General features: G+C 34.1%; 1 protein-coding gene across 2 annotated transcripts; it reads left to right on the forward strand.

The window, feature by feature from the left end:
* On the forward strand, nucleotides 9041-14339 carry LOC109224973 (protein TIC 22, chloroplastic). Of its 2 annotated transcripts, none has more exons than XM_019389555.1 (9): nucleotides 9041-9515; nucleotides 9804-9866; nucleotides 10856-10930; nucleotides 11681-11731; nucleotides 11925-11984; nucleotides 12096-12158; nucleotides 13025-13060; nucleotides 13794-13988; nucleotides 14069-14339. In XM_019389555.1, the coding sequence occupies exons 1-8, from the start codon at nucleotides 9108-9110 to the stop codon at nucleotides 13884-13886; spliced, it is 849 nt and encodes a 282-aa protein (XP_019245100.1). In that variant the 5' UTR covers nucleotides 9041-9107; the 3' UTR covers nucleotides 13887-13988; nucleotides 14069-14339. The 2 variants fall into 2 exon arrangements, with proteins under 2 accessions (XP_019245100.1, XP_019245099.1); XM_019389554.1 differs by having other exon boundaries at nucleotides 13794-13978.

The raw sequence follows: 15911 nt of genomic DNA on the forward strand, positions 1-15911 counted from the left end.
ACTGTGGATGTTCAGGCTTTGGTTGATGGAGTAACGAGACTTGATATTTTCGAGCTTGGTGGAATTCTCATTTGTTATGTGGTCTCGTCGTCCTTGTTTGAACGCATTAAGGCTCACCAGTGTTATGGCTTTCTTGATTTGCCTACGGGGCAGGGTGTTGTGAAATGGTGCATGAGAAGCGGTTGTCAGAGATGGTAGTGTATGGCGGTTTCAGAATCAAATCGGTGTTTCTAATGATGATGGCTCGAGAAAAATAATCTTCGAGGAGGCTTAGAGTTGGTAGCAATTGTACCGGGTGTCCCTTGAGGAGTATCTAATGTGTAACGACCCGACCGGCCGTTTTGATCTCTAGCACGTCGTTCGGCGGTTTGAGGCCTTGAGTAGCTTCATTTCATGTATCATGACTTGTGCGTGTGATTGGAATCGAGTTTCGAGAAGTTCGGAGTTGTTCGGAAGTAAAATTCTCAATTTGGAAGCTTTAAATTGGAAGAGTTGACCAAGGTTTGAATTTTGAGTAAACAGCCTTGGAATAGGGATTTGAAGGTTCCAATAGGTTCGTATGATGATTTCTTACTTGTGTGTATGTTCGGGTTGAGTATCGGGTGGTCCGAGTGCATTTCAGCACCTATTATGGAAAGTTAACATTTTGAAGGTTTTAGAAATTCCTAAGTTTGATTTAAAGTGGACTTTGGTATTATCGATGTCAGTTTGGGATTTCGAGCCTTGGAATAGGTTCGTGTTGTGATTTATGACTTGTGCGTAAATGGCATCATTCTGGAATGTTTAGGTGTGTTTCAGACGCGTTCGTCGAAGTTTGAATGTTTGAAAGTAAAAAGGAGGATTTGATTGTCGATTCATGGTTTTGATGTTTTTTGGTGTGATTTGATACCTCGAGTAGGTTCATGTTATGTTTTGGGACTGTTTTGTGTAATTGGACGGGGTCCCGAGGACCTCGGGTGTGTTTCGTATGTGTTTAGGTTGTGTCAGGCTTTTATTTGATGTTTCAACGTCGTTTCTTGGGACATAAAGGGTACCATATTGAGAAAACAAACTTTGATTTGTGATTGGATTGAACCATTAGATCCGTATTATAATTACGGAACCATAACAACAAGAATCGTCGAATTCTGAGGTAGAATGAGAGAGTTATGCCCATTTCTGTGTCGGGAAAGATTGTTGGTTTCTTGTGCGGACTTTGTTCTTCGCGAACGCGAGGGAGATCCCGCGAACGCAAAGAGAGAAATTTGGGTTTACCGGTCAATGCGAAAAATTTCTCTTCACGAACGCGAATAACAAAAATCGCCTAGACAGTATTTTAAATGGACAGACCGAGCATTTTTAGTATTTTGAGCATATCTTGAGTTCTAGAGCTCTGTTTGAGCTGATTTTCACGGCGTTATTCTCGTCTCAATAAGGGGGTAAATATATGACCTTTATTTTGATTTTTTCCATGATTATTTTTGTTGGTTATTATTTTTATCTGTGTTTGGATTGTAAAAATTGGGATTTTGAGCCCAAAAGTTATGAGGCGGTAAACCTTGAATTGAGGGTCAATTCATAGATGAAATTGGATGCTTTTCAAATTATATACTATATAAGTTATGGGTAATAATAATTTTCGATAATTTTCGAAATCTTGGAATGTGGGCCCAAGGGTCGACTTTGTTGACTTTTCGAGCAGAGTTGAAAATTATTATAAATTAATTAATATGATGTTGGAGTATATTTTTATTGATTTTCATGATTGTTTGACTAGTTTGGATCGATGGGCATTTGGTTTGAGGTGTTAGAGTGGCGTTGGAGCCGATTATGGAACTTCAGAGCGAGGTAAGTCTCCTATGATAAGTCTCCTATCTAACCCTGTGAGGGGATATTTACCCCGTAGGTGTTATGTTCTTATGTGCTACATGTTGTGGGAGCTACGCACGTATAAGGTGACAGGTGTCCGTGCATATGCTAGAATTCCTAATTATGTACGGGTAGACTTAGGTTCACAACATGCTATAATTGTACTATTTGAGCTATCTTTGCTCGTTTAATTCCTTTATTTTGCGTTACGACTTGAGACTAGACTTGCATAGAGTGATAGACTCGCTATTATAGATATGTGATGAACTGCTTGATAATCCGCGGAATAATTTATGCTTCCCTTATGAATTTCTTGCGCATTGTGCGTATTCATTGCAAAGTTTTTCCTTAAAATTTCATAACTCGCACGTATATTCGTGAGTGGGATCAAGGACCCGTTAAAGCTTCTTACTCTAATTGGGAGCGAGCCGTTCGCCTCGACAGTATCATATATGCATCTATGATTCGTACCACTCGACCCTCGGCAATGTACATATTATTATAAATCGGGCCGAACGCCTCGGCAATATCTTATTCTTATAAGATTGGGTCGTTCGCAACGGTAGCGACAAGAAATCGGTGTATCCGTGTGTTTTTCTGATTTGAGTTGTGACGACCTATCTAATGAGGTCCATTTCATACATACTCTGGTTGAGGAGGCAACTGACATCGAGAGCTTGAGTCTACCATTCAGAAGAGGATTGTACCTCGTATTTATATTTGTTTACGCCGATTATTTACTCTGCCTCATATTTGTTTACTTCTTACTATATTTGATTTATTAGACCACTAGTAAGTGTCGATGTCGACCCCTCGTGACTATTTCTCCAGAGTTAGGCTAGATACTTACTGGGTACACGTTGACTTATGTACTCATGTTGCACTTCCGCACTAAATGTGCAGGATCTGACAGGTTCATTTGGTGGTCATCTTGGCGCGTAGGCGCGGCTGCTGAGGAGACTTTATGGTGAGTTGCATTCCAGGCTACGCAACGTAGCCCACAGAGTCTTCATCGTACTATTTACTTTATTCAGTCTTATTTACATTCCAGACAGATGTTATATTACTATTGTACTCCCTAGTAAATGCTCATGCACTTGTGATACAGGATTTTGGGATATGCTAGTTAATACTTACGGATTTATATGTCATTATTGCCTTTTATTTCTATTATAAACTACTAATTATGTACGATCCCATGGATTTAAAAGCGTAAATTTCCTTCCTTAATAAAAGTTATGATTTTAACAATAATAAAGTAAGTAATTAAGTTGATCAATCACCGTTGGCTTGTCTGACGGCGGTGTTAGGCACCATCATGATCTATAGTGGGTTTTGGATCGTGATATAATATAAATAAAATTCTAACTCGTACTCTGTCAAATAATAGTATAGAAAGATGTCGAATCCATAGAGATTGATTTATCTATTCTACAGAAGTTTCTTGTTTTAATTACTATTTGAGAAAATCAGAAAGAGTTGAGTCGTAAATTAACTAACTAAAAATGCATGAATAGAGCAATAGAAAATATTTTGTTTTTCACAAATATAATAAAAAGGTGTTGGGATCTTGACTTCACGTAATATTTCTATTATATAGTAGAATTATTATTCTTCAGTTTCTATTTCTCAAAAATGTATAAATGTCTCTCACGATTACAAATATATATTATTACTCAAGTTGAATAATTAATTTCACTCCTCTCGGTTATACAAATTAATCTTCAAAATAGTAATACTAATGAACCAGAAATATATGATTGAACTAAAACATGCTCTTGTTAGTAAGTCCCTTTCGGTTACCCTACTTGTTATAACTGATTACACTATTCGTCTCTCTCGATTACAAATAAGTGTAAAACTAATTATAACATAAAACAGATAGATGTTACTGAATAAATATTAACATCTATCAATACTACAGTTAACTATATTATTTCTTCCGCCTCTCTCGATAACAGAATTAATAAATAGTTAATTTGTAGTACAAGATAGATAGATATTAATAAATCAAATAATGTCTAACTGTAAAAGCAAATAAAAGTTAAATAAAAAGTTTTAGCTCAAGCATGTGAATTTGAGGAATAATATCTACTATTATATAGAAATATTAAGATCCGTCTTTCTCCCAACACAAGAAAAGTTACTCCGTGTTGGAATTAGTACTAACAATGGAAATATTCTTGTCCATTAAATAAGAAAATAGAAAGAAATATCAAGAAGAAGAATTCCCCCTATTTAATTAAAAGCATGAATTAGAGTAATTTCTTACACTGGAATTTATTTAGAAACAACAACTAGCCACTATTATGATTTAAAAGAAAAGATAACTCGATACTAGTGAAAGAAATAAAACAGAGAAGCTTATTAAGAATTTGGATTCAGACTTCTAGCTCTAAGCTTTGTCTCCACTCCGATGCCCTCTTCTGATCGAGCAACACCTTCTTATATAAGAAAATTTCATGATGACTTCTCGATTTGGTGCTAGATTTCCATGGCAAATCTAGATTTTGCATTTGCAGAGATGAGAATTCGACTTTTCGATTTGGTGCTAGATTTCCATGGCAAATCTAGATTTTGAATATGTTGAGATGAGAACTCTGTCATTCTAAGTTTAGATTTCGTCAATTTCATCATGGCCGATCGAGACTTGGTGCATTGTCACGACAGTAATGAATCATAGCTCGATCTTACACTTCTTTGTTGTATTTTTCTTGAATATTTATTTTTCTTTTTTCATGCTGGGCACAACAAGTTTTCTATAATTATTCCTGCAAAATAAAGTTAAGAATGTGGAGAAAATATGATAATTTATATGTTTTTATGATAGAAATTATGTGATTAACATCCGGTAAAATGCACATATCATCCCTCAGGGGAGTGGTCTTTAAATATTATTTTTCGTTTATTAATTTATTACAAAAGTAGGGTTTTTTCTTCACCAAGAACACCATAGTTCTTCAATATTTAAATATTTAAGTTCTTATTTGGGGGTAGAAACTGAATTTAATAATCGATTATTGTTAAAATTATTTGCATGTTGATAATTTATGCTTAGATTTTTAGTTCAAATATCGATTTTGTAATTTATTTTAAAATTCTCAAAATTCCATTTTGAAAGTGCTAAAGAAGACAAAGTGGATCTTCTTAATTTTGTGTTATTCGAGTAAATTGGTGGTTGTGGATCATTTGTGTTGGTATTTGGAGGTTTTGTTTTAAATTTGAGGCCACTTGAAATATATTTGGGATGGTTTGATCCAATTGGTATTGTAATTTCGAAGAACACTTTGTTGAATAATACAAAAAAATCATGACGATCTGGTAGACTTTGATGAACAATTTATATGATAGGTCAATTGCAGATAACACAAAGTCATACCAATATGGTAGACTTGGGAACAATTGAACAAGCACAAAATTATACTAACTGGGTAGAGTTTGTGAACAATCTAACAAATAAATCGAATGCAATTAACACAAAGTCATGCTAATATAGTAAAATTTGATAAATAATTAAACAATCATAAAGTAATGCCAACCAGATGGAGTTTGTGAACAATTAACATATATATATATATATATATATATATATATATATATATATATATATATATATATATATATATATATATATATATATATATATATATATATATACACACACACACACATATTAGCATGAATATTGGCTATTTTTCAATCGAGTATACAACATATTATGCTGGAACTTCTGTGTTTCAGCAAAATATTGGCTATTTTTCAATAACTTTACAAACGCCGGCTATTTTTTTACGAAAACTGGCTAACCCGTGCTATTTTCACAAGGGAAATTTTCGTTCCTATACCATATAGGAAACTATATTACCAAATATGTTCATAGTTTGCATACTACCCTTCATGCTAATAGTATTTCTACAAAATATAGACAATGCATTAAATAAGGAATCATTGTAGCTGTAGGCTTCCTTATTTAGGCGCGCTAAAATTGGGGGATTAAATATTCTTCCAGATCTTCCAAACGCAAATCACGCATATTAATCTTCTTCGTCAGTTTCGTTTCAAATTTAGCTTCTCTACATCAAACGCAATTATTCTTCTACAATTCAAAAACGAATTGATTATTCTTCTACAATTCAAAAACGAATTGATTATTCTTCTACAATTCACAAATAAAAACGACTAAATCTTCTACAATTCTTCTACATCAAACGCAATTATGTCCAAATTTCAATAATACAAAGCAAAGGAAAAGAGAGCAGCAATTCCACCATTGACAGCCATTAAAAAGCTTTGAAGCTTTAAATTCAAATTTGGGTTTTCAAAAATCATTATTTGTTTGGATTGGGTGTTGTTGCAAATAATTGTGAATATGGTTTGGAGTTTATATCTCAATTTTGAGGGGTTTTAGTGAAGATTAGACTTGGTTTTGGCTGAATTTCGGATTGAAACTCGAAGAAGAAGAAGAAGAAGACATGACATACATTATATTGCAGAAATTGTAGAAAAATAGTAGATAAATTGTATTTTGTTGTTTATTTATTTTTCTTTTATTCATTTAACTATTGTATGAAAGTTGAACAACATTGTATAAAAATTATATTTAAGTGGTATTATATTGTAATTGTATATAACTTAGTAGAAATAATGTACAAAAATTGTAGATAATTTGTATATAAGTTGTATAATATATAATTAGTTGTATGAAAATTATTTTTACTATGTATAAATCAGATACAAAATATACAAAAGACATATTGTATAGATTTTGTATAAAATTTGTATGTAAGTTTTATGTATTGTGGTTGTATTTCACTGGGTGGAAATAATGTGTGAAAGTTGTAGAAAATTACAGATAAGTTGTATTCCTCTATAACGGGAGATGTTGGCATATCAAGTAACGTTAGTGTTCCAGACGAACATGCATGAAAATAAAGATAAATTATGTTATGAACAGTTTAGAAAAAATTTGTAGAAACATTGAAATTCTATATTTTCATATTAATTTTTCAAATGATATGTAGATTTATTGTAGATTAAATGTAGAAAACAAGCCATTATGAGTCTTATTTGACTCATTCCTCACATTCAACTTATTCTACGAATTCACGCCTCTTTAAATACAATACAACCATACTTTCTTGAATTTAAAGGTATAGCAATATATATAACTTAAAAAATATCTTCTCCTCTGCACAAATTAGCTCCAAAACAGACGAAGTGGAATAATAAGCTCCCATCAAAACTTTTAACACAAAAACATAAAAGCTCAAAAATAAATAAACAACAGTCTACAATTTTTCTACAATTGCTGCAATATAATGTATGTCATGTCGTCTTCTTCTTCTTCTTCTTCTTCTTCTTCTTCTTCTTCTTCTTCTTCTTCTTCTTCGAGATTCAATCTAAAATTCAGTCAAAACCAAGTCTAATTTTCACCAAAACCCCTCAAAATTGAGATATAAACTCCAAACCATATTTCCAATTATTTACAACAACACCCAATCCAAACAAATAATAATTTTTGAAAATCCAAATTTGAATTCAAAGCTTCAAAGCTTTTAATGGCTGTCAATGGTGGAATTGCTGCTCTCTTTTCCTTTCCTCTTATATTACTGAAGGAACCCGAAATCATAACCATCAAATCGACCAGGCTTGTGCTCATCTTCCCCGGGCACAAAAACATGGGGACAAGATTGCAGAGGTGCCGACAGTGCCTTGGCTATGGAAGAAATAATGGGATTTTGATACAGAAATCATGAGTGTAGGGGGGAAACGTGGGTAGGGGTGTGGGAATTGGAGAGAGAAACGTGGGGGGAGTGGTATTAGAAGGAATATACGGATCATTAAATTAGGAGTGTAATTAATACCCTTAAAAACCACTAATGGTATATAATTGGTAATTAGGTATACAAAATGTAATTATATCAAACCTTAAACATTGAGGGTAATATAGTTTCCTATATGGCATAGGAATGTAAAAATTCCTTTTCACAATATTTTGCTGTCTAAGATACCCAATCCCCAAAGCCTGACTCAGCCCAGTGGACAAAACAATGATGGTCCTTTGGAGAGGGGTTATGTAGATCCAACCTCTGTTTTAAAAGGCAGAATTGGGACTCGCCCGGGCTCCCCCGGGGCGGAGCACTCGTAAAACGCCCCCTGGGCTTATGTGTGGGGCTTAGTTCCGTGAGACTTATGCCTCGGCCATTGGGGCTTACGCCCCAGACACGCCCAACGCCCAGCGTACTACGCTCGCCTAATAGAACTTTATGCAATTGTATGTAACTAACCTTGTAAATCCTCAAATTTTCTTAATAAATCATCGACTATTCAAAATCACTTTTTTCCTAATTATAAATAATTAAGTTTAGAGTATTTTATATCATAATTAAAGTAAAAATTATTGCACGTTATCCACTAAGACTGCTATGATAGTTAATTTTAAATAAATCTTTCATTTAAAAAGTATTTATTTATTAACTTTTGTATGTCTTTACTATATTATAGTCCATAATTTTTTTATAATTGTTTTTCTAAATATTTTTTTCATGTTTATGAAATACAATACTTATTAATTTAATAGCTCAGTATTAGTAAGTATTTACAAATAATTAGTTATCATGGTATTGTATGATGAATTATGTGTCACTTTATGAACTTGTTGAAACTTAAAAATGAACAATGCTTGAGAATCACATTTAAATTGTGAATTATGTTTTTATATAAATTTTCTTTCAAATACAAAGCATATTAAATAAAAGGAGTATTTTAAGAAAAATATCAAATTATAATATCGAAATTCTTTCAAGATTCATTACTCCTTAAGAGATACATATAAGATTTCGTATCGAATACATTACTTTTAATGTTTGAGTTGTAACGACGTTGTAGCTAATTTGCATATTATGATATTGTCATACTTTTCGCATTATTTATAGTTGAATTGTAATTTATAAATATTTTTAATAGATTATTTGTTATAATTTTGTAATTTTAATGTAATTTTTATAATTATTTTTTATTTTATACTATCTTAAAATTTTTGAAATTAGTAAAATTTAAAGATCCGTCGGACTTATGCCCCATGTCTAAGGGCTTACGCCTCGCCTCGTTAGAGGTAAAACAGCTCGCTTCACACCCCGCCTTTTAAAACATAGGATCCAACTACAACTGGACCTAATGATAAAGTAGAATTGAAGCCCAAAATTGAAATATGAAAGCCTTCTTCTCCGAATTCCGTCCCCCCTTCTCACTGAACAACAATGGAGTCCAAACCCTCAATCGGATTCGGACCCTCCAGTAGTCCTCTGCTCTCTCTTTCTACCTTCGTCCACCAACACTGGTCCCGACTCGGTGCCGAACTCACCACTCGTTTCGACGAAGCTAAGCGGCTGACTTCAAAATTCGCCGCCGACTTTATTCCGCCGCTGCCGGCATCGCATTCTTATCCTCTATCTCTTCCATTCGCTTCTGTGTCGCAGCGTCAAGATAAGGTCTCTAAAAACGCCGGTTTGAGCTCAGACTATGTGGCTAAGACACTAATTGGAACATCTGTATACACTGTTAGCAATTCTAACAATGAATTCGTGCTCATTTCGGACCCTAACGGTGCTAAATCAATCGGATTATTGTGCTTCCGTCAAGAGGATGCCGAGGCGTTTCTCGCTCAGGTTCACTTCATATTTTGTTCATTTTATAGACTTTTTGTTGACTTCATATTGTTTACCGTTGGAAGATTGCCTTTAAGCAATGTAGTAAATATTTAGTAGTATTAGAATGTAATAGAGCAGGATAGATACATAGGATAGCAGATAAAGAAGACCAATAATGTTGACCTGGTTATGTTGACCTTATTAGTTTGCGATTTTGAGGTGTAGTTTGGAGTAAGTGATATAGAAATTTTTGTTATACAATGGAAGGTTAGTTTTGCGTAGAAATGAACTGTGAAGTTTTTTCAGGTACGGTTGCGGAAGGGGGAAGTTAGAGGTGGAGCTAAGGTAGTTCCACTGACACTTGATCAGGTAAATGTTTTGGTACTTATGCTTTAAATTTTTCTTTCAAAGATATACTATCTGCTTTTTGGTATTCTTTTACTAACTTTTACAAGTTCGTAGGTTTAATAGAAATAGATTGCATAAGTTAGGAGTTCAAGTTTGATGTGTGGATAAAATTTAAAAAAAACAAAAAAAAGTTTGATGTGTGGATTACTCTATGGAGAATGCCATCTTACTATGTAAAGTTTGAACGTTAGCGAAATATGGGGACTCTGAGAGTGTAGTGATACGTATGGTATTAGTGATGGACAAACTTTGTCTCTAGTATAGTTATATGTATATATTGAATCTTATTTTGTGCCTATTATAGATTTTTCTTCTTGCAAGAATGGGTATAAAATTTGATGGTTGTTAAATCTTGTATTAGTAAAAAAAGAATTGGATTCGAATATAGATACCGATCCTGACTTGTTTGGTTATGACATGTAGTTGATTGATTGAATCAAACAGACTCTGCATCATGTTTTGCATTAAGCAAAAAATTTCAAAGGCGCCCCTTGAGCCAAGGCTCAGTTGGATTACCTGGCCTCCGCAGAGTTAACAATTAATTCTGAGCCATTTCCCTTTACCTTTGTTTTAGTGATTTGCTCACATTTTTACATCTTTAAGATAAGGCGTATGCGTTGTCAGACATTTCATATCCTTTATTCACACGAAAAAAAAAAAACAATGTTGTACTCTTTTTGAGCCTCAGACTTCTTATTAGGCCCATTGAATATCTCTTCTTTAGTTATTAAACTAAAAAGGAAAAATTGAAGTCTAATTTATGAATGGAAGACATTTTTTATCTCTATGTAACAGGTCCAGTTTACATTAAGTAATCTGTTGCAACTAGTTGCAGTTATCTGTATGTTCAAGAATTTCTGATTTTTTTTTTCCACTTCTTAGAGGTGTTGCTAGACACTAGTCTCATGTTTTGATTGGTTACACCTACTTGGTTTTGTGTCAACTTGCAGGTTTACATGTTGAAGGTTGAAGGAATCGCATTTCGATTTTTGCCAGATCCTGTTCAAGTTCAGAATGCAATAGAGGTTGTTATCCTCGTTGGTCTTACTTAAGTTTTGGGTCGGGATCCTTGTAGTTTTTCTGTATTCAGTAGCATTGCATAGGGTTACTATTCCAGTTGTGCAAGTGAAGTACTATATATTCATCTACATTTAATAGTTTTAAGTGAAAGTATGCTGTCATGTAGTTTTGACTGATGACCAGATGCACTAGAATTGATTGCAGCCCACCAATTCTAAATTTCACTGACATGCCCAGTGCCCTTGCCTTATCTTTTCTTTTTTCTGATAAACTAAACTTTTCCAAAATGGAGGTCCTCCCGAGATATGAACTCGGGTTACTGACATGCCTTGTACGTAGGCTCTTGCTTGCTAGCCTAGCAGATTTTGATTCTAGCGATGCATAGATTACTAATGGCTTCACCTCCACTGCCACGTGATCTGTCTCCTCCTCCTCCTCCTAACAAGGAAAAAACCTCTTTGGCATAAACATGTTCATTTTAATGCGTGCTTAATAAGAGCCCGTTTTGGATGGGCTTATTTTAAGTGGCTTTTAAGTCAAAATAGCTTTTAAGCCATAAGTTAGGAATTCTAGCTTTTAGGTTTTGGCTTATTTTTGTCATTTTAGCTTAAAAACAAGGGCTTAAAAGCACTTTTTTACTCTATCCAAACACTACAAAATGACTAAAAGTTATTTTGGCTTAAAAGCCCTTAAATAAGCCAATCCAAATGGGCACTAGATCTGTTCATTTTAACATTGACTTTTTTCTGTGACAGTTAAAAGCTTCTGATGTAAAGACTGGATTTGATGGAGTCCCTGTTTTCCAGGTACCAATATAAACTTCTTTGCCAACTATATGTTGGAAACCTCTGAGAATTATATACACTGCCTGTGTATTTTTAAGAATTACGAACTTCACTCACTGCAAAGTTTTTGATGGAAATTTTATGTATTGGTGGAGACTGCAGTGAATATGGTTAAACTCCACTTGATTCTTTTGCTATTTTTTATCTTGTGCAGTCTGACCTCCTAGTTGTGAAAAAGAGAAACAGACGATACTGTCCAATATACTTTCGAAAGGTATGTTGGTTTAACATCTTGAAATGTAGAATGTAATTATATCTTGTGCAGTCAGAAGATATAAACAATTTCATGAATGGTTATCATTTGAATTCATTTGTTGGTATACAGGAGGATATAGAAAAGGAATTGTCGTCAAGGGCATCTAGAGGAGGTGTTTCTCAGCACATTATGGTATCATAATCACTCTTTCTGTTTGCTTTCCAATAGGACGTGCAGATAGTTTTAGAATGTTCAAAAATGGTAAAAGGTGAATGTAGAATGTCTTTGAGTAATTTTTAAATAAGTTTCTTGGAGTAAATTTCATTGGCATAATCTTTCTTTTATCAAGCCTAGCATTGTCTGAATCTCGAAAGATGCTTTTAATAATTATATGCATAGTTCGTGTCACTAGATTAATCTGGCTTCACTCCCTGAACTGTTCACTTCCACAAGTGTGTTCCTTTTTTTTTTAGGGTGGGGGTTGGGGTGGGGGGGGGTTGATGTTTTGTCTGAGGCATGCCGATAGAAGTAAAATTGCTGGAAAATTCTTTCTAAACTGAAGGTGTAGAAAGAATTTTTAAATTTAAATTCACATGCAACAGGTTCCAATTGGAGAGCATAACATAGTAAAGTTAGCATGCAATGGAGAGGATTAACAGTTGAAAGTCCTATTTTTCAAGTAGTTACTTGAAATATATAGCTAAGTTTCCCTAGTTATTTATAACGTTAATGCAAAACTTCCTACATCAGTTATGAGAAGGAAATGGAGCTAAGGACATTAACATTGTGCTGTTTAAAAATCATTTTTATGTAAAAATCAATTTGCCCATCCTTTTCTAGCAGTATTTTTTTCCCTAAGTTATCAAAAGAAAAGTGTTTCTGTTCTTTTCTAAAGATTCCTACCGGACTTTCTATCTCAGGCTTGTCCATGAAAGGCCTATATTTGCTGGCTTTTCTGCATTCGTCAAGTTTTTTGTTGTTTGATCTGCCATTGTCAATTAACAAGGCACTGTAGCAGCTAATGCTAACTTACTAATATTCTTTTTCCTCATTAACAGGTAGGGAGTTTGGAAGATGTCCTTAAAAAAATGGAGGTAGGTTGTTGGTCGATTTCTATGTTTTTAGGATTTAATATTTTAAAAGATTTATTATACTTTGAATTCTTAGTCTCCTTGCTTCTGTTACGCCAATAATGTTTGTTCTTGCACTACACACCTTGTAATGATGAACTTTAGCACCGCTGAGTTCAGAATTATAATTGATGTTATATCGATCAATCAATTATGTCTCCCCCAGAAACTTGTTGGGGAACAATACGGTAATTATTGATTTCAGAGAAAGAAAGAAACATAATGAGAAAGCCAGAATACATGACTAATCTACCAGCTTTAACCCCTCTCCCATTCTTTTCTGATGGAATTAAGATAATGCAAAATTTAAATGCTGCAGTCTTTGCTGTCAAAAGATGTTTGCTCGTTGTTAAGTAGTTCCTTGCTTGAAATTGTAAGGAGAAAGTGGAAAATAAAAACACAGGCATCATTCCTCTTTCTTATTTTTTGATTGTTTTATGTTTATGTTGAGTTTGGTATTGGGCCAGTACGGTTCTGGGAAGGGACGCACATGCAGGAGGGGTATATTATAGGGGATGAAGCTGATCCCCAAAATTTTAATTTCAAATGGTGTATAGATGAAATATTCTGTGAGTTAAACTCTTAAAGATTTTTATTCTATCCTTTGTTTAAGCAAAAACAACACCAATCTTACATGGTACCCTCCTCCTTCCCTTCTCGTTTACTTCTCTTAGCTTCTCTGTATTTCCTGTGGCAGATAAGTCAGAGACATTCTGGCTGGGAGGACCTTATTTTTATTCCTCCAGGCAAAAGCCATTCACAGCACATTCAAGATGTCACAAAAGCATGAATTTCTTGGAAGCAACTTCTGTTCGAAACAAATCAAAATAGAGGCAGGTTCACATTCCCCCCTGCATCTGGTCGACCAGAAAAATCCAAATAGTTAAGCTCCGTATGCTTTCTCCCTCTGGTTTGTTTAATTAACTTTTCATGGGTTTCTAGAAGCAATTACTAATTACTTGATATGTTCAGGTAGTGCTGGAATAGCTTAAAGATGCATGAAGGATAAAGTTTTGCTTGAAAATTTAATGGGGGAACAACTAACATGTTATACATTAAAAGTCGATGAGTTGGTAACTAGAGTGGCATAATATACTCGGTGTCATCTGTACATTGCACAGTTTGAATTGTTAAATTACGTTTCGCAGATTGCCTAATGCCTTATCTCTTCTGGATTCTTCTGCCATAACTTTTGTTGATTCATTTTTTCCAGTAATGAATCACTAATGCATCCATTATTTCATACTGTTCCAGTAATTCCATTGGATACCGATTGATTAGGAGGTCATTATGATCAGTTGTTGAACTTTGATCAATCTCAAATGACATTGCCTAGCCATTACATTATCCGTTGATGCATTGCATACTTTCACCCACCCTTTATTTTGAGAGAAGGAAATGCTTACAATTACAAGCTATGGACCTTTTTATGGTACCCTGTGTTTGGGACGAAATCCAGCATTAGATAGTACATTGTTTGTTTGGGTCTTAAGGAAAATTAATCTCCGTATAAAATCAAGCATATCTTACACAATGTTTGGTTAGTTTTTTTCTTTCTTCTTACATAATACCCGCAGAAGTTAATGAGGAAATCTATGTTCAATCTTATATGGGGTAGAATGTGGTAAAAGAATACGTGTATTAAATCATACATAGATTAAAGTAATTAAGGGCAAAATTACGCTTTCACTTTAGACTTAAATTTCTTTCTTTTTCTTAAGAATCAAAACATCGAACTCTCTGGTATTATTCTATAGCTGCGACAGAACTCAAACTTATCGTTCTGTCCTTCCAACTTTATTTTTCCATTTGGGAAGATCATTTAATAGTTGAGGTGTTGGACAAGAGCCATGATAAGGTGTGTTATAGTATGCTGGAAATTCTACGTATTGTTAGGATGCTTTAGTTATGTAATTTGCTAAATTATATGTATACTCAGCGGATATAATAGTTTAAATTTCCTTTTAAGTAAAAGATGAAAACTCATAATTTAAATTATATGATGTATACTATACAAGTAATTCATGCATAAATAAATTCTTGCATAAACTAATCCCAAAAATAGCTTAGTCTCCGAACCAAACGACCCCTTAGTGCTCTTAGGTATCAGTAAAATTATATCTAAAAACCACTAGTTGTACGTACGCTGATTCTTAACAAACTTTTATTTTGCACCCTCTAACTGCAACGCGAAGGCTGAAAGACCAGAACCAACTGTTGACGCTGATGGAGTAAAAAATAATGGAGGTTTAATGGAAGTCTCTTCTGGACAGAGGCAGAGCTAGGTGAGCGGAAGAGGGTTCAGCTCTTTCTCCGTGTAATCATGTTAATATATTGCATCCCATTAATTTCTTCGCATGTCTACTTTTGTATTTTTGAATCTCTTTGGTGAAAATTCTACTTCAGCTATCCCTTCGGGATCTATACAATGTGTAACGAACAAGGGCAAAAGTAAGCAATTTGATGAATGTACCTGCCTTCTTCGCATTGAAGATTAGGGGTGAGCATAATACCGACCGAACTGAAAAAATCGGCCGAACCCAAAATTTCGATTTATTCTGTTTCGGTTTGCGGTTTTTAGTTTTAAAAAGTTCGGTGTTTGGTTCGGTGATCGGTTTTAATGGTTCGATTTTCGGTTAAACCGAAAAACTGAATTTTTTTTATCAGCTTTTTGACTCTTAGTCCCTTACCGTGTTACTCTTTCTTAGTCTTAAAGCCCAAAACTAATTCTCAACCTTAAGAAGCCCAATCCATGGGGTGTGTTAGACCTATAGTCTATCACCTTATCCAAGATCGACATATCCGTTAAAATAGC

The sequence above is a fragment of the Nicotiana attenuata genome, chromosome 4 (assembly GCF_001879085.1).
Source record: "Nicotiana attenuata strain UT chromosome 4, NIATTr2, whole genome shotgun sequence".
In the NCBI taxonomy this organism is placed as follows: Eukaryota; Viridiplantae; Streptophyta; class Magnoliopsida; order Solanales; family Solanaceae; genus Nicotiana; species Nicotiana attenuata.